The sequence below is a fragment of the Oncorhynchus keta genome, unplaced genomic scaffold (genome assembly GCF_023373465.1).
Source record: "Oncorhynchus keta strain PuntledgeMale-10-30-2019 unplaced genomic scaffold, Oket_V2 Un_contig_3316_pilon_pilon, whole genome shotgun sequence".
NCBI lineage: Eukaryota > Metazoa > Chordata > Actinopteri > Salmoniformes > Salmonidae > Oncorhynchus > Oncorhynchus keta.
This window is the reverse complement of record NW_026287192.1, coordinates 3866-18742: the sequence shown is the minus strand read 5'-3', so window position 1 is coordinate 18742 and position 14877 is coordinate 3866. Positions and strand designations below refer to the sequence as shown.

The 14877-nt window shown below is 40.7% G+C and overlaps 1 protein-coding gene across 1 annotated transcript in view; it reads right to left on the bottom strand.

Annotated features, from left to right (window-relative positions):
• The window catches only part of LOC127923862 (triokinase/FMN cyclase-like), a 39530-nt gene extending 37362 nt beyond the window's left edge, over positions 1-2168 (bottom strand). The window contains 3 exon segments of the mRNA XM_052508014.1: positions 15-204; positions 1115-1588; positions 1706-2168. Of these exon segments, the coding sequence (XP_052363974.1) occupies positions 15-204; positions 1115-1120 (196 nt within the window). The 5' untranslated portion in view covers positions 1121-1588; positions 1706-2168.
• Between the last annotated feature and the right edge of the window lie 12709 nt (positions 2169-14877).

Below are 14877 nucleotides of genomic sequence, written 5' to 3'. Positions count from 1 at the left end.
AACGAGTGTCCTACCTGCGTGTGCTGGCTCGTGTCCAGACCCCCCTCCAGACAGCAGGGCCACTCGGCCCTTGAGGGCCTCCAGATCAGCCCTGACCACCACCCTGTGGCCCCTCAGCAGAGAGAGACATCCAGAGCTAGAGACAATGCCTTCCAAGGCCTCGTCTACACAGCGGTCTACTGAGTTTAACAACTTCTGTCGGGGCTGGGAGAGGAGAGACGTAGGTGAGGAGAGACGTAAGAGAGGAGAGACAGAGGAGACGTAGGTGAGGAGAGACAGAGGAGAGGAGAGACGTAGGTGAGGAGAGACGTAAGAGAGGAGAGACAGAGGAGACGTAGGTGAGGAGAGACAGAGGAGAGGAGAGAGGTAGGAGAGGAGAGACGTAGGAGAGGAGAGACGTAGGAGAGGAGAGACGTAGGAGAGGAGAGACGTAGGAGAGGAGAGACGAGGTGAGGAGAGACGTAGGAGAGGAGAGAGGTAGGAGAGGAGAGAGGTAGGAGAGGAGAGAGGTAGGAGAGGAGAGAGGTAGGAGAGGAGAGACGTAGGAGAGGAGAGACGTAGGAGAGGAGAGACATAGGAGAGGAGAGACGTAGGAGAGGAGAGACGTAGGACAGGAGAGAGGTAGGAGAGGAGAGACGTAGGAGAGGAGAGACGTAAGGCCCAAAGCCTGTAACCATCTGATATATAAACCTACAGAGGCTAGGCTACATGACACACTGACCCTGTAACAGACTGACCCTGTAACAGACTGACCCTGTAACAGACTGACCCTGTAACAGACTACAACACTGACCCAGATCATGTAATACTATCATGTAGTACAAAATCATGTAGTACAAAACAAGAGGCCAAAGCTTGAAGGCCTCAGCCTCTCGTTAGCTACATTTGTCCTTTTGCACTAATGGCAATAAATGGACTCTGTTCTTCGCCTTGAACCAGTGTCTGCCATGCAATCACGAACGGCTCACCATTCTGCAGGCTGCTCTGTCCAAAAGCATCCCAAGACACAGTATTTACAGCATTCCGTGACTTTGCATTGAAACAGGCCGTTCATGTGTACGTTTTCATTGGGTTTAGAGATGTTTATTTAATAGTTTTCTTGCAGTTATCTTACCTTCATGCTTCTGCCGTTATTTTCTTCTGACGCTTTGCACGTTGAACCTCACGCTAGTGACACAGATACTTATAACTAGACCAAGATAGATCACAGCCTTTCGTTTCAAACAGGAACAAATTAGTCATTGTGGGCAGAGCGATTCTATTGGCGCGTTCTAGCACACATATTTGCATATTTCAGTTAGGGAACGCCTATTCTTTGCACTCTCTTCCAAACAACACTAAATTCACTTTAGCAACTGGTAAAATGTTCGTAACATATTCTAGTTTTTTGGAACAGAACATGGTATTGAGATCAAATGTTTAATCGATGAGAAAATGTGCCAAAATCCATATCGTTCCATCTTCTCCCACTGCCGGACACTGGGCTTCCTCTCACTACCGTGGAAACCCCAAACGGATGCTTCACATTTACACATCCGGTGAAATATCTGCGCTGGTGATGCGCAGTTCTTCTTCGGTGGGGTTTAACCTGTGGATGGCATCCAATAAGTCGCATTATCGCCCTCAACTGGACTATAATATAAACTATTATACTTTGTGATACAAAATGGGACAAGGGACATATAAAAGACCTTTTCCAACTTACCCGACATTACACACATCTGTCCCATGCCCTCCGACACACTGATGCGACATGGCCATAAACGTGGCGCCGGAAACAGCGCAGTGGATTCTGCAGCTCTATAACAGGATAACTGATACAGTAAAGACAAACGGTGACACCTCTGTATCACCTCTGCTCCCCGATGTGCATTTCGAAAACGATTCATTCCATTTCAACGACTGTCTTTACCGACTCGAGAGTCGTGAATCGCCACTCGTTCATCTTAGTCGTTCGTTTGACCTGCTAAGAGGCAACGTTGCGCAATGACTCCCAGCCTACAGCAGGACTGATAACCTGTCCTACACGCTCCTCCGGCTCAGCACCTCCGGAGAGTCCAACGATTCCTCATTTTGACCGAACGAGTCGAAAAGATCCGAGTCCGTAAAAAGAGCCGAACTTCCCATCACGACCACGCACACCTTGCTACGGACCGAGGTCAAAGTGGATTGTTTACAGAAACAGGGAGTGGAAGCGGAAGTGTCACCAAACATATTGAGCAGCGCAGCGTTATCAATGAACGTGTAAAAAGAAGGGAACGTTGCCACTACCTCGCTTGAATCCGATAATCCAAGAGTCATGGACGACAGGAGAGAGTGATGTTTATCAGAATTAGCCACTGATCATGGCTGTCAATTCCATTACACATAAGAATAATTGGACAAAGGTGTCTTCTGTACAGGGGTAGTTGTGTTAATTAAAGAGCCCCGACGCTCGGTCTGAACAGTGTACCGTAAGTGTGTATTTTATATTTGTGAAATTATTATGTGATATATGACAGAGGGGTTCACGTTTCCAGAACCATCACCGAAATTGATAATTGATTTACGTTTGGATGGTGTTTTGTCTTCCAGAGCAAACGTGAATTAAACAACACATTTACTTTACGGTCCTTATAATATAATATAATATAATATAATATAATATATATAATATATATAATATAATATAATATATATAATATATATAATATAATATAATATAATATAATATATATAATATAATATAATATAATATATATAATATAATATAATATATATAATATAATATATAATATAATATATATAATATAATATATATAATATAATATATATAATATAATATAATATATATAATATAATATAATATATATATAATATAATATATATAATATAATATAATATATATAATATAATATATAATATAATATAATATATATAATATAATATAATATTATATAATATAATATAATATAATATATATAATATAATATAATATATATAATATAATATAATATAATATATATAATATAATATATATAATATAATATATATAATATAATATATAATATAATATAATATAATATATAATATAATATAATATATATAATATAATATATAATATAATATAATATATATAATATAATATAATATATATAATATAATATAATATATATAATATAATATAATATATATAATATAATATATATAATATATATAATATAATATATATAATATAATATATATAATATAATATAATATATATAATATAATATATAATATAATATATATAATATAATATAATATATATAATATAATATAATATAATATATATAATATGTAACTTTAGGTTCGTTTAGTATTACTATAATATGTAACTTTAGGTTCGTTTAGTATTACTATAATATGTAACTTTAGGTTCGTTTAGTATTACTATAATATGTAACTTTAGGTTCGTTTAGTATTACTATAATATGTAACTTTAGGTTCGTTTAGTATTACTATAATATGTAACTTTAGGTTCGTTTAGTATTACTATAATATGTAACTTCAGGTCCGTTTAGTATTACTATAATATGTAACTTTAGGTTCGTTTAGTATTACTATAATATGTAACTTTAGGTTCGTTTAGTATTACTATAATATTGTAATGACCTGACTAGATCATAAATGAACAATTGTCCAGACAGAGGCTTGAGTTTGCGAATTGACGGTTTATTACACCAACTTTACACAGGCTACTGTTTGGGCCGTAGCACACGCCAAATAGATGACAGATAACCCACAAGCCAATCGTGACCTTCTCTTGTGAAACCCAGACGTAAGAGAGAGAGAACAAAGGCTGAACCTGGTCTTAACTTCCAATGCTCCACCCCCCTGCCCAACCCCCCTCCACGCCACTCCGCCAACCACCAGGATGCCCGGCATCAGAACATTCCAGGCATTCCCGTGATTGGCAGATAGCAGGTTGATTGACAGGTCGGACCCCGCGAACACCGGGTACTGGTCAGTACAACACAACCACCTCCTAGCCTAACACATAACACACAGCTAGCTGTCTGTGCGGGTCGCTACACAATGTAACTTTAGGTTCGTTTAGTGCATTATTGGATTGGTCAGAATATGGACATGTGAAGCTCTGTCACCATTCTGATTGTCATACAAGTTATCTCAAAACACTTTTTGTTTTGCATAAATCCTTTATTGCAATGAGATGGTAACCAAACACATGTAGCAAGGGAACGACACTCAAAGGATCTGCGTTGTTTTTTTTTAGGTGATGCAAGGAGAGGCGTTTCTTCTCTGTCTTGGCCATTGCACTTCCTCGGGGAATTATATGCTGCTAGGTGATTGGTCATTTCCTGAAGGCTTTGCACTTCATGCATTCTTTAGGAGTATCATATCTTGTCCTTGGTCATATCTCAATTTCTTTAAATTCTTGAGCGATTCACGATAACTAGTGATGCATCGATATTACATTTTTGTCCGATTCTGATAATTTCCTTGCCAAAGAACCGATACCGATATTTACAATTTTAGAGACCTTTTTAAGCATTCTAGTACAGTTAAATAGTTAACACACACACACATGGATGCATCTCAGTGCAAGAGGCGCGTCACTACAGTTCCTGGTTCGAATCCAGACTGAATCACATCCGGCCGTGATTGAGAGTCCCAAAGGGACAATTTTGCCCAGCGTTATCCGGGGTAGTCCGTCATTGTAAATAAGAATGTGTTCTTAAGTGACTTTCTTAGATAAAAAAAAAAAATGTTTTACTGCTGTGTCTGTCCGGAGCTCACTGATGGAGACAACTCTGAGGACCGCTAATATTGTATACCATGTTGCAAGCTTCAGCCCGGACCCAAGTCAATCGTTTTATAGAATGTTTCAAGTTCGTTGCAGACGTGTTGCCAATGTCAGGATATTTCCTACCTGTATATTTCCTACCTGTATATTTCCTACCTGTATATTTCCTACCTGTATATTTCCTACCTGTATATTTCCTACCTGTATATTTCCTACCTGTATATTTTCTACCTGCAGGCTGCAATGTTTTTATTTGTTGGCTTTATGTAGGATATGTTTACATAGTTGGCAACAGCAATATAAGATACCTTTTTAGGTTTGTATCATTTCCATTTAGATTTAGATATAATTTAGATTAACTACATGACAATGATTTTGAGATACGAAAACATGATTATACATTTTATTATTATAATAATATAATATATGCCATTTAGCAGACGCTTTTATCCAAAGCGACTTACAGTCATGTGTGCATACATTCTACGTATGGGTGGTCCCGGGAATCGAACCCACTACCCTGGCGTTACAAGCGCCATGCTCTACCAACTGAGCTACAGAAGGACTATAGTTGATTTTATTAACACGTATGGTGTGTGTATGTGTTTAAACATTTTATTTTATTAAACAATCGATTGGTCGAAAGAACAGACTTCCTTCGTTCACCAAGATTATATATATTTTTAATGTTTATTAACTCTTTTAATGTCACCATTAGCCTCATGGTGAAATCCCTGTGCAGTTTCCTTCCTCTCCGGCAACTGAGTTAGGAAGGGCGCCTGTATCTTTGTAGTGACTGGGTGTATTGATACACCATCCAAAGTGTAGTGACTAACTTCATCATGCTCAAAGGGATATGCAATGTCTGCTTTTATTTATTTTCTTCTACCAATCGGTGCCCTTTTGCGAGGCTTTGGAAAACCTCTCTGGTCTTTGTGGTTAAATCTGTGTTTGAAAGTCACTGCTTTACTTACTGAGGGACCTTACAATTATCTATATGTGTGGTTTACAGAGGTGAGAGTCATTAAAAAATCATGTTAAACGCCATTATTGCACACAGAGTGAGTCCATGCAACTTATTATGGGACTTGTTAATGTGCTTATTGGATCAGTGGAGCTCGTACCAGCTTGCCTCGTACCAGCTTGCCTCGTACCAGCTTGCCTCGTACCAGCTTGCCTTGTACACGGGCTTGCCTCGTACACGGGCTTGCCTCGTACACGGGCTTGCCTCGTACCAACTTGCCTTGTACCCGGGCTTGCCTCGTACCAACTTGCCTTGTACCCGGGCTTGCCTCGTACCAGCTTGCCTTGTACACGGGCTTGCCTCGTGCACGGGCTTGCCTCGTACCAACTTGCCTTGTACCCGGGCTTGCCTCGTACCAACTTGCCTTGTACCCGGGCTTGCCTCGTACCAGCTTGCCTTGTACATGGGCTTGCCTCGTACACGGGCTTGCCTCGTACACGGGCTTGCCTCGTACCAGCTTGCCTCGTACCAGCTTGCCTTGCTTGCCTTGTACACGGGCTTGCCTCGTACACGGGCTTGCCTGTACCAACTTGCCTTGTACCCGGGCTTGCCTCGTACCAACTTGCCTTGTACCCGGGCTTGCCTCGTACCAGCTTGCCTTGTACATGGGCTTGCCTGTACACGGGCTTGCCTCGTACACGGGCTTGCCTCGTACCAGCTTGCCTTGTACCCGGGCTTGCCTCGTGCCAACTTGCCTTGTACCGGGCTTGCCTCGTACCAACTTGCCTTGTACCGGGCTTGCTTCACCAACTTGCCTTGTACCCGGGCTTGCCTCGTACCAACTTGCGTCGTACCAACTTGCCTCGTGCACCCGGGCTTGTTTATTTTCCCCTTTTGTACTTTAACTATTTGTACATAATTACAACACCGTATAAAGACATAATATGACATCTGAAATGTCTTTATTCTTTTGGAAATTCATTGAGTGTAATGTTTACTGTTCATTTCACTTGCTTTGTCAATATAAACATATGTTTCCCATGTCAATAAAGCCCCTTAAATTGAGAGAGTACCTTAATTGTCTTTCAGGTATTCTCTGGTGTAATTTCCTGTTTTCCTATAGGTGTCAGTAGAGCACAGAGGTAGAGCTGTAGCTGTAGTTTTAGCTTCATATAAAAGTAGCTGTAGCTATTACCTAACCACAGATCTAAAATCAGATAATCTAACCCTATTTTCACACTGAACCATTAGAGGGCTGAAATAATATATGATCCTAGAGCTGCTAGTTAGTGATAGGCTATATATCTCTGATCTATATTATCTGATCCTAGATCTGTTAGTTAGTGATAGGCTATATATCTCTGGTCTATATTATCTGATCCTAGATCTGTTAGTTAGGGATAGGCTATATATCTCTGATCTATATTATCTGATCCTAGATCTGTTAGTTAGTGATAGGCTATATATCTCTGATCTATATTATCTGATCCTAGATCTGTTAGTTAGTGATAGGCTATATATCTCTGATCTATATTATCTGATCCTAGATCTGTTAGTTAGTGATAGGCTATATATCTCTGGTCTATATTATCTGATCCTAGATCTGTTAGTTAGTGATAGGCTATATATCTCTGATCTATATTATCTGATCCTAGATCTGTTAGTTAGTGATAGGCTATATATCTCTGATCTATAATATCTGATCCTAGATCTGTTAGTTAGGATAGGCTATATATCTCTGGTCTATATTATCTGATCCTAGATCTGTTAGTTAGTGATAGGCTATATATCTCTGGTCTATATATCTGATCTGATCTAGTAGTGATATCTATCTCTAGATCCTAGATGTTAGTTAGATAGGCTATATATCTCTGATCTATATTATCTGATCCTAGATCTGTTAGTTAGTGATAGGCTATATATCTCTGATCTATATTATCTGATCCTAGATCTGTTAGTTAGGATAGGCTATATATCTCTGGTCTATATTATCTGATCCTCTTATCTGTTAGTTAGTGATAGGCTATATATCTCTGGTATATTTCTGAAAACTAGATCTGTTAGTTAGGGATAGGCTATATATCTCTGTCTTTAGTTATTTGTTTTTCTTATCTCTACTTTTTTAAATGGTATTTTTTTAGGTATTTTCTAAAACTGCATTGTTGGTTAAGGGCTTGTAAGTTAGTATTTCACTGTAAGGTCTCCTACACCTGTTGTATTCAGCATTTCACTGTAAGGTCTACTACACCTGTTGTATTCAGCATTTCACTGTGAGGTCTACTACACCTGTTGTATTCAGCATTTCACTGTGAGGTCTACTACACCTGTTGTATTCAGCATTTCACTGTGAGGTCTACTACACCTGTTGTATTCAGCATTTCACTGTGAGGTCTACTACACCTGTTGTATTCAGCATTTCACTGTGAGGTCTACTACACCTGTTGTATTCAGCATTTCACTGTGAGGTCTACTACACCTGTTGTATTCAGCATTTCACTGTAAGGTCTACTACACCTGTTGTATTCAGCATTTCACTGTAAGGTCTACTACACCTGTTGTATTCAGCATTTCACTGTAAGGTCTACTACACCTGTTGTATTCAGCATTTCACTGTGAGGTCTACACACCTGTTGTATTCAGCATTTCACTGTGAGGTCTACTACACCTGTTGTATTCAGCATTTCACTGTGAGGTCTACTACACCTGTTGTATTCAGCATTTCACTGTGAGGTCTACTACACCTGTTGTATTCAGCATTTCACTGTGAGGTCTACTACACCTGTTGTATTCAGCATTTCACTGTGAGGTCTACTACACCTGTTGTATTCAGCATTTCACTGTGAGGTCTACTACACCTGTTGTATTCAGCATTTCACTGTGAGGTCTACTACACCTGTTGTATTCAGCATTTCACTGTAAGGTCTACTACACCTGTTGTATTCAGCATTTCACTGTAAGGTCTACTACACCTGTTGTATTCAGCATTTCACTGTGAGGTCTACTACACCTGTTGTATTCAGCATTTCACTGTAAGGTCTACTACACCTGTTGTATTCAGCATTTCACTATATATATGTATATAGCATAATAATATAATATATATATATATTATATATTTCACTAACCTATAATATCTGACCCAGCATTTAAACTCAGGTAGAATAGATCAATAACTGACACTGTCCTGTCCTGCCCTGTTGCCCTGCCCTGCCCCTGCCCTGCCCTGCCCTGTCCTGCCCTGCCCTGCCCTGTCCTGTCCTACCCTGTCCTCCCCTGCCCTGTCCTGTCCTTTCCTGCCCTGTCCTGCCCTGCCCTGTCCTGTCCTGCCCTGCCCTGTCCTGCCCTGCCCTGCCCTGCCCTGTCCTGCCCTGTCCTGCCCTGCCCTGTCCTGTCCTGCCCTGCACCTGCCCTGTCCTGTCCTGCCCTGCCCTGTCCTGTCCTGCCCTGCCCTGCCCTGCCCTGCCCTGTCCTGCCCTGCATTTCCTGTGAGGTCTACTACCCTGTTGCCCATTTCCTGGTCTGCTACCTGTTGTCCTGCCCTCCTCACTTCCTACTACACCTGTCCTGTCCTGCCCTGTCCTGCCCTGTCTGCCCTGCCCTGCCCTGCCCTGCCCTGTATTCAGTTTCACTGTTCTCCAACATTATATTTAGTGACGTCAGTAACCAGCATAAAGACTCTGGTTCTTTCTGTTCTCCAACATCATATTTAGTGAAGGTCTAGTAACCAGCTAGAGACTCTAGTTCTCTGTTCTATTCAACATTATATTTAGTGACTCAGTTGTACCAGCTAGAGACTACTAGTTCTCTGTTCTCCAACATCATATTTAGTGACGTCACTAACCAGCTAGGAGACTCTAGGTCCTCTGATCTCCAACATTATATTTAGTGACTCAGTAACCAGCTAGGAGACTCTACTTCTCCTGTTCTCCAACATTTCATATTTAGTGACCTGTCAGTAACCAGCTGAGGGACTCTAGTTCTCTGTTCTCCAACATTATATTTAGTGACGTCAGTAACCAGCTAGGAGACTCTAGTTCTACTGTTCTCCAACATTATATTTACATACACGTCTAGTAACCAGCAATAGGAGACTCTAGTTCCTGTTCTCCAACATTATACTTTAGTCTACTACACCTATAAACCAGCTATTTCACTGTCTAGTTCTCTGTTGTCCAACATATTTAGTGACGTCTAACCAGCTAGAGACTCTAGTTCCCTGATCTCCAACATTATATTTACTGACGGTCTATTAACCAGCTAGTGACTCTAGTTCTACTGTTCTCCAACATTCATATTTAGTGATTCAGTTTAGTAAGGTCCAGGGCCCTATTATATTCTAGTTTCACTGTGTGACCTCCAACATTATAGAACCCTGAGGTCAAACCAGCTAGGGAGACATTTATAGTTCTCTGTTCTCCAACATCATATTTAGTGACGTCAGTAACCAGCATAGGAGACTCTAGTTCTCTGTTCTCCAACATTATATTTAGTGACTCAGTAACCAGCTAGGAGACTCTAGTTCTCTGTTCTCCAACATATTTAGTGACGCAGTAACCAGGTAGGGAGACAATAACTGAGTCCTCTCTGTTCTCCAACATATTTAGTGACGTCAGTAACCAGCTAGGAGACTCTGGTTCTCTGTTCTCCAACATCATATTTAGTGACGTCAGTAACCAGCTAGGAGACTCTAGTTTCTCTGTTCTCCAACATATTTAGTGACGTCAGTAACCAGCTAGAGACTCTGGTTCTCTGTTCTCCAACATCATATTTAGTGACGTCTCTAACCAGCTCTTCAGGAGACTTTCTAGTTCTCTGTTCTCCAACATTATGTTTAGTACACGTCAGTAACCAGATGAGGAGACTGGCTCTAGTTCTCTGTTCTCCAACATATTTAGTGATGTCAGTAACCAGCTGGAGACTCTAGTTCTCTGTTCTCCAACATTATATTTAGTGACGTCAGTAACCAGCTAGGAGACTCTAGTTCTCTGTATTCCAACATTATATTTTAGTGCCTCAGTAATCAGCTAGAGACTCTAGTTCTCTGTTCTCCAACATTATATTTAGTGACTCAGGAACCAGCCCTGGAGACTCTAGTTCTCTGTTCTCCAACATCATATTTAGTGACGTCAGTAACCAGCTGAGGATGGACCTAGTTCTCTGTTCTCCAACATTATATTTATTGAGTCAGTAACCAGCTAGGAGGATCTTTCTCTGTTCTCCAACATTATATTTAGTGACGTCAGTAACCAGGTATTCCTACTCTAGTTCTCTGTTCTCCAACATTATTTTAGGAGGACGTCAGTAACCAGCTAGGAGAACCTAGTTCTCTGTTCTCCAACATATTTATAGTGGACGATCAGTAACCAGGAGGGAGGAGACTCTGGTTCTCTGTTCTCCAACATTATATTTAGTGAGGGGAGTAACCAGCTAGGAGGTGGAGGATGGTTCTCTGTTCTCCAACATTAGGATTTAGGGACGTCAGTAACCAGCTAGGAGACTCTAGTTCTCTGTTCTCCAACATCATTTAGTGACGTCAGTAACCAGCTAGGAGACTCTAGTTCTCTGTTCTCCAACATTATATTTAGTGACGTCAGTAACCAGCTAGGAGACTCTAGTTCTCTGTTCTCCAGGGAGAGGATATTCTGACGTCAGTAACCAGCTAGGGGAGGACTGAGTTCTCTGTTCTTCCAGATCATAGCAAAGTGGGGACGCTAGGAGACTCTAGTTCTCTGTTCTCCAACATCATATTTAGAACGTCAGTAAACCAGGGAGGAGACTCTAGTTCTCTGTTCTCAACATTATATTTAGTGGAACGTCAGTAACCAGCTAGGAGACTCTGGTTCTCTGTTCTCCAAGATTAGGTTTTGTGATGGAGAGCAGTAACCAGATTCCAGGGGAGACTCTAGTTCTCTGTTCTCCAACATCATATTTAGTGACGTCAGTAACCAGCTTTGACTCTAGGATCTCTGTTCTCCAACATTATATTTAGTGACGTCAGTAACCAGCTAGGAGACTCTAGTTCTCTGTTCTCAACATACCATTTTAGTGACGTCAGTAACCAGCTAGGAGACTCTAGTTCTCTGTTCTCCAACATCATATTAGTGAAGTCAGTAACAGCTAGGAGACTCTAGTTCCTCTGTTCTCCAAATTATATTTAGTGAGGGATGTAACCAGGCACACAGGAGAGGTCAGAGTTCTCTGTTCTCCATCATTAATTTAGTGACGTCTAAAATCCAGCCAGGAGACTTAGGTCTCCCCAGTTGGGATTCTCCAACATTATAAGAAGTGAAATCAGTAACCATAGTAGGAGACATTATTTATTTTCTCCAACATCAAATTTCCATAACAGATCCAGGAGTCAGAGTTCTCTGTTCTCCAACATTATATTTAGTGACTCAGTAACCAGCTAGTGAGACTCTAGTTCTCTGTTTCCAACATATTTAGTGACGGAGTAACCAGCTAGAGACTCTAGTTCTCTGTCTTCCAACAGATAAGTTGGGTAACCATTCTAGGAGACTCTATTCTCTGTTCTCCAACATTATATTTAGTGACTTCAGAATCCAGCTAGGGAGACTCTAGTTCTCTGTTCTCCAACATCATATTTAGTGACGTCAGTAACCAGCTAGGAGACTCTAGGGGTCTGTTCTCCAACACTATATTTAGGATGGGGGTCAGTAACCAGCTTGGAGACCTGGAGGATGAGACGGGTTCTCTGTTCTCCAACATATTTAGTGATGTCAGTAACCAGCGAGGAGACTCTAGTTCTCTGTTCTCAACATTATATTTAGGTACGTCAGTAACCAGCTTTAGACTCTAGTTCTCTGAACATTATATTTAGTGCCTCAGATAACCAGCTAGGGTGGAGACTTGCTTCACATTATATTTAGTGACTCAGTAACCAGATGAGGAGACTCTAGTTCTGTTCTCCATCATATTTAGTGGACGTCAGTAACCAGCTAGGGAGACTCTAGTTCTCTGTTCTCCAACATTATATTTAGTGACGTCAGTAACCAGCTAGGGAGACTCTAGTTCTCTGTTCTCCAAGATTATATTTAGTGATGTCAGTAACCAGCTAGAGACTCTAGTTCTCTGTTCTCCCAACATCATATTTAGTGACGTCAGTAACCAGCTGGAGACTCTAGTTCTCTGTTCTCCAACATCATATTTATTGACGTTTTCAGTAACCAGCTAGAAGTACTCTAGTTCTCTGTTCTCCAACATTATATTTAGTGACGTCAGTAACCAGGTAGGAGACTCTAGTTCTCTGTTCTCCAACATTATATTTATTGACGTCAGTAACCAGCTAGGAGACTCTAGTTCTCTGTTCTCCAACATTATATTTAGTGACGTCAGTAACCAGGTAGGAGACTCTGGTTCTCTGTTCTCCAACATCATATTTAGTGACGTCAGTAACCAGCTGGGAGACTCTAGTTCTCTGTTCTCCAACATTATATTTAGTGACGTCAGTAACCAGCCAGACTCTAGTTCTCTGTTCTCCAACATTATATTTAGTGACGTCAGTAACCAGCTGGGAGACTCTAGTTCTCTGTTCTCCAACATCATATTTAGTGACGTCAGTAACCAGCTGGGAGACTCTAGTTCTCTGTTCTCCAACATCATATTTAGTGACGTCAGTAACCAGCCAGGAGACTCTAGTTCTCTGTTCTCCAACATTATATTTAGTGACGTCAGTAACCAGCTAGGAGACTCTAGTTCTCTGTTCTCCAACATTATATTTAGTGACGTCAGTAACCAGCCAGGAGACTCTAGTTCTCTGTTCTCCAACATTATATTTAGTGACGTCAGTAACCAGCTAGGAGACTCTAGTTCTCTGTTCTCCAACATTATATTTAGTGACGTCAGTAACCAGCTAGGAGACTCTAGTTCTCTGTTCTCCAACATCATATTTAGTGACGTCAGTAACCAGCTAGGAGACTCTAGTTCTCTGTTCTCCAACATTATATTTAGTGACGTCAGTAACCAGCTAGGAGACTCTAGTTCTCTGTTCTCCAACATTATATTTAGTGACGTCAGTAACCAGCTAGGAGACTCTAGTTCTCTGTTCTCCAACATTATATTTAGTGACTCAGTAACCAGCTAGAGACTCTAGTTCTCTGATAACATATTTAGTGACGTCAGTAACCAGCTAGGAGACTCTAGTTCTCTGTTCTCCAACATCATATTTAGTGACGTCAGTAACCAGCTAGAGACTCTAGTTCTCTGTTCTCCAACATTATATTTAGTGACTCAGTAATCAGCTAGGAGACTCTAGTTCTCTGTTCTCCAACATTATATTTAGTGACTCAGTAACCAGCTAGGAGACTCTAGTTCTCTGTTCTCCAACATCATATTTAGTGACGTCAGTAACCAGCTGGGAGACTCTAGTTCTCTGTTCTCCAACATTATATTTATTGACGTCAGTAACCAGCTAGAAGACTCTAGTTCTCTGTTCTCCAACATTATATTTAGTGACGTCAGTAACCAGCTAGGAGACTCTAGTTCTCTGTTCTCCAACATATTTAGTGACGTCAGTAACCAGCTAGGAGACTCTAGTTCTCTGTTCTCCAACATTATATTTAGTGACGCCAGTAACCAGCTAGGAGACTCTGGTTCTCTGTTCTCCAACATTATATTTAGTGACGTCAGTAACCAGCTAGGAGACTCTAGTTCTCTGTTCTCCAACATCATATTTAGTGACGTCAGTAACCAGCTAGAGACTCTAGTTCTCTGTTCTCCAACATATTTAGTGACGTCAGTAACCAGCTAGGAGACTCTAGTTCTCTGTTCTCCAACATTATATTTAGTGACGTCAGTAACCAGCTAGGAGACTCTAGTTCTCTGTTCTCCAACATTATATTTAGTGACGTCAGTAACCAGCTGGGAGACTCTAGTTGTCTGTTCTCCAACATATTTAGTGACGTCAGTAACCAGCTAGGAGACTCTAGTTCTCTGTTCTCCAACATCATATTTAGTGACGTCAGTAACCAGCTAGGAGACTCTGGTTCTCTGTTCTCCAACATATTTAGTGACGTCAGTAACCAGCTAGGAGACTCTGGTTCTCTGTTCTCCAACATTATATTTAGTGACGTCAGTAACCAGCTGGGAGACTCTAGTTCTCTGTTCTCCA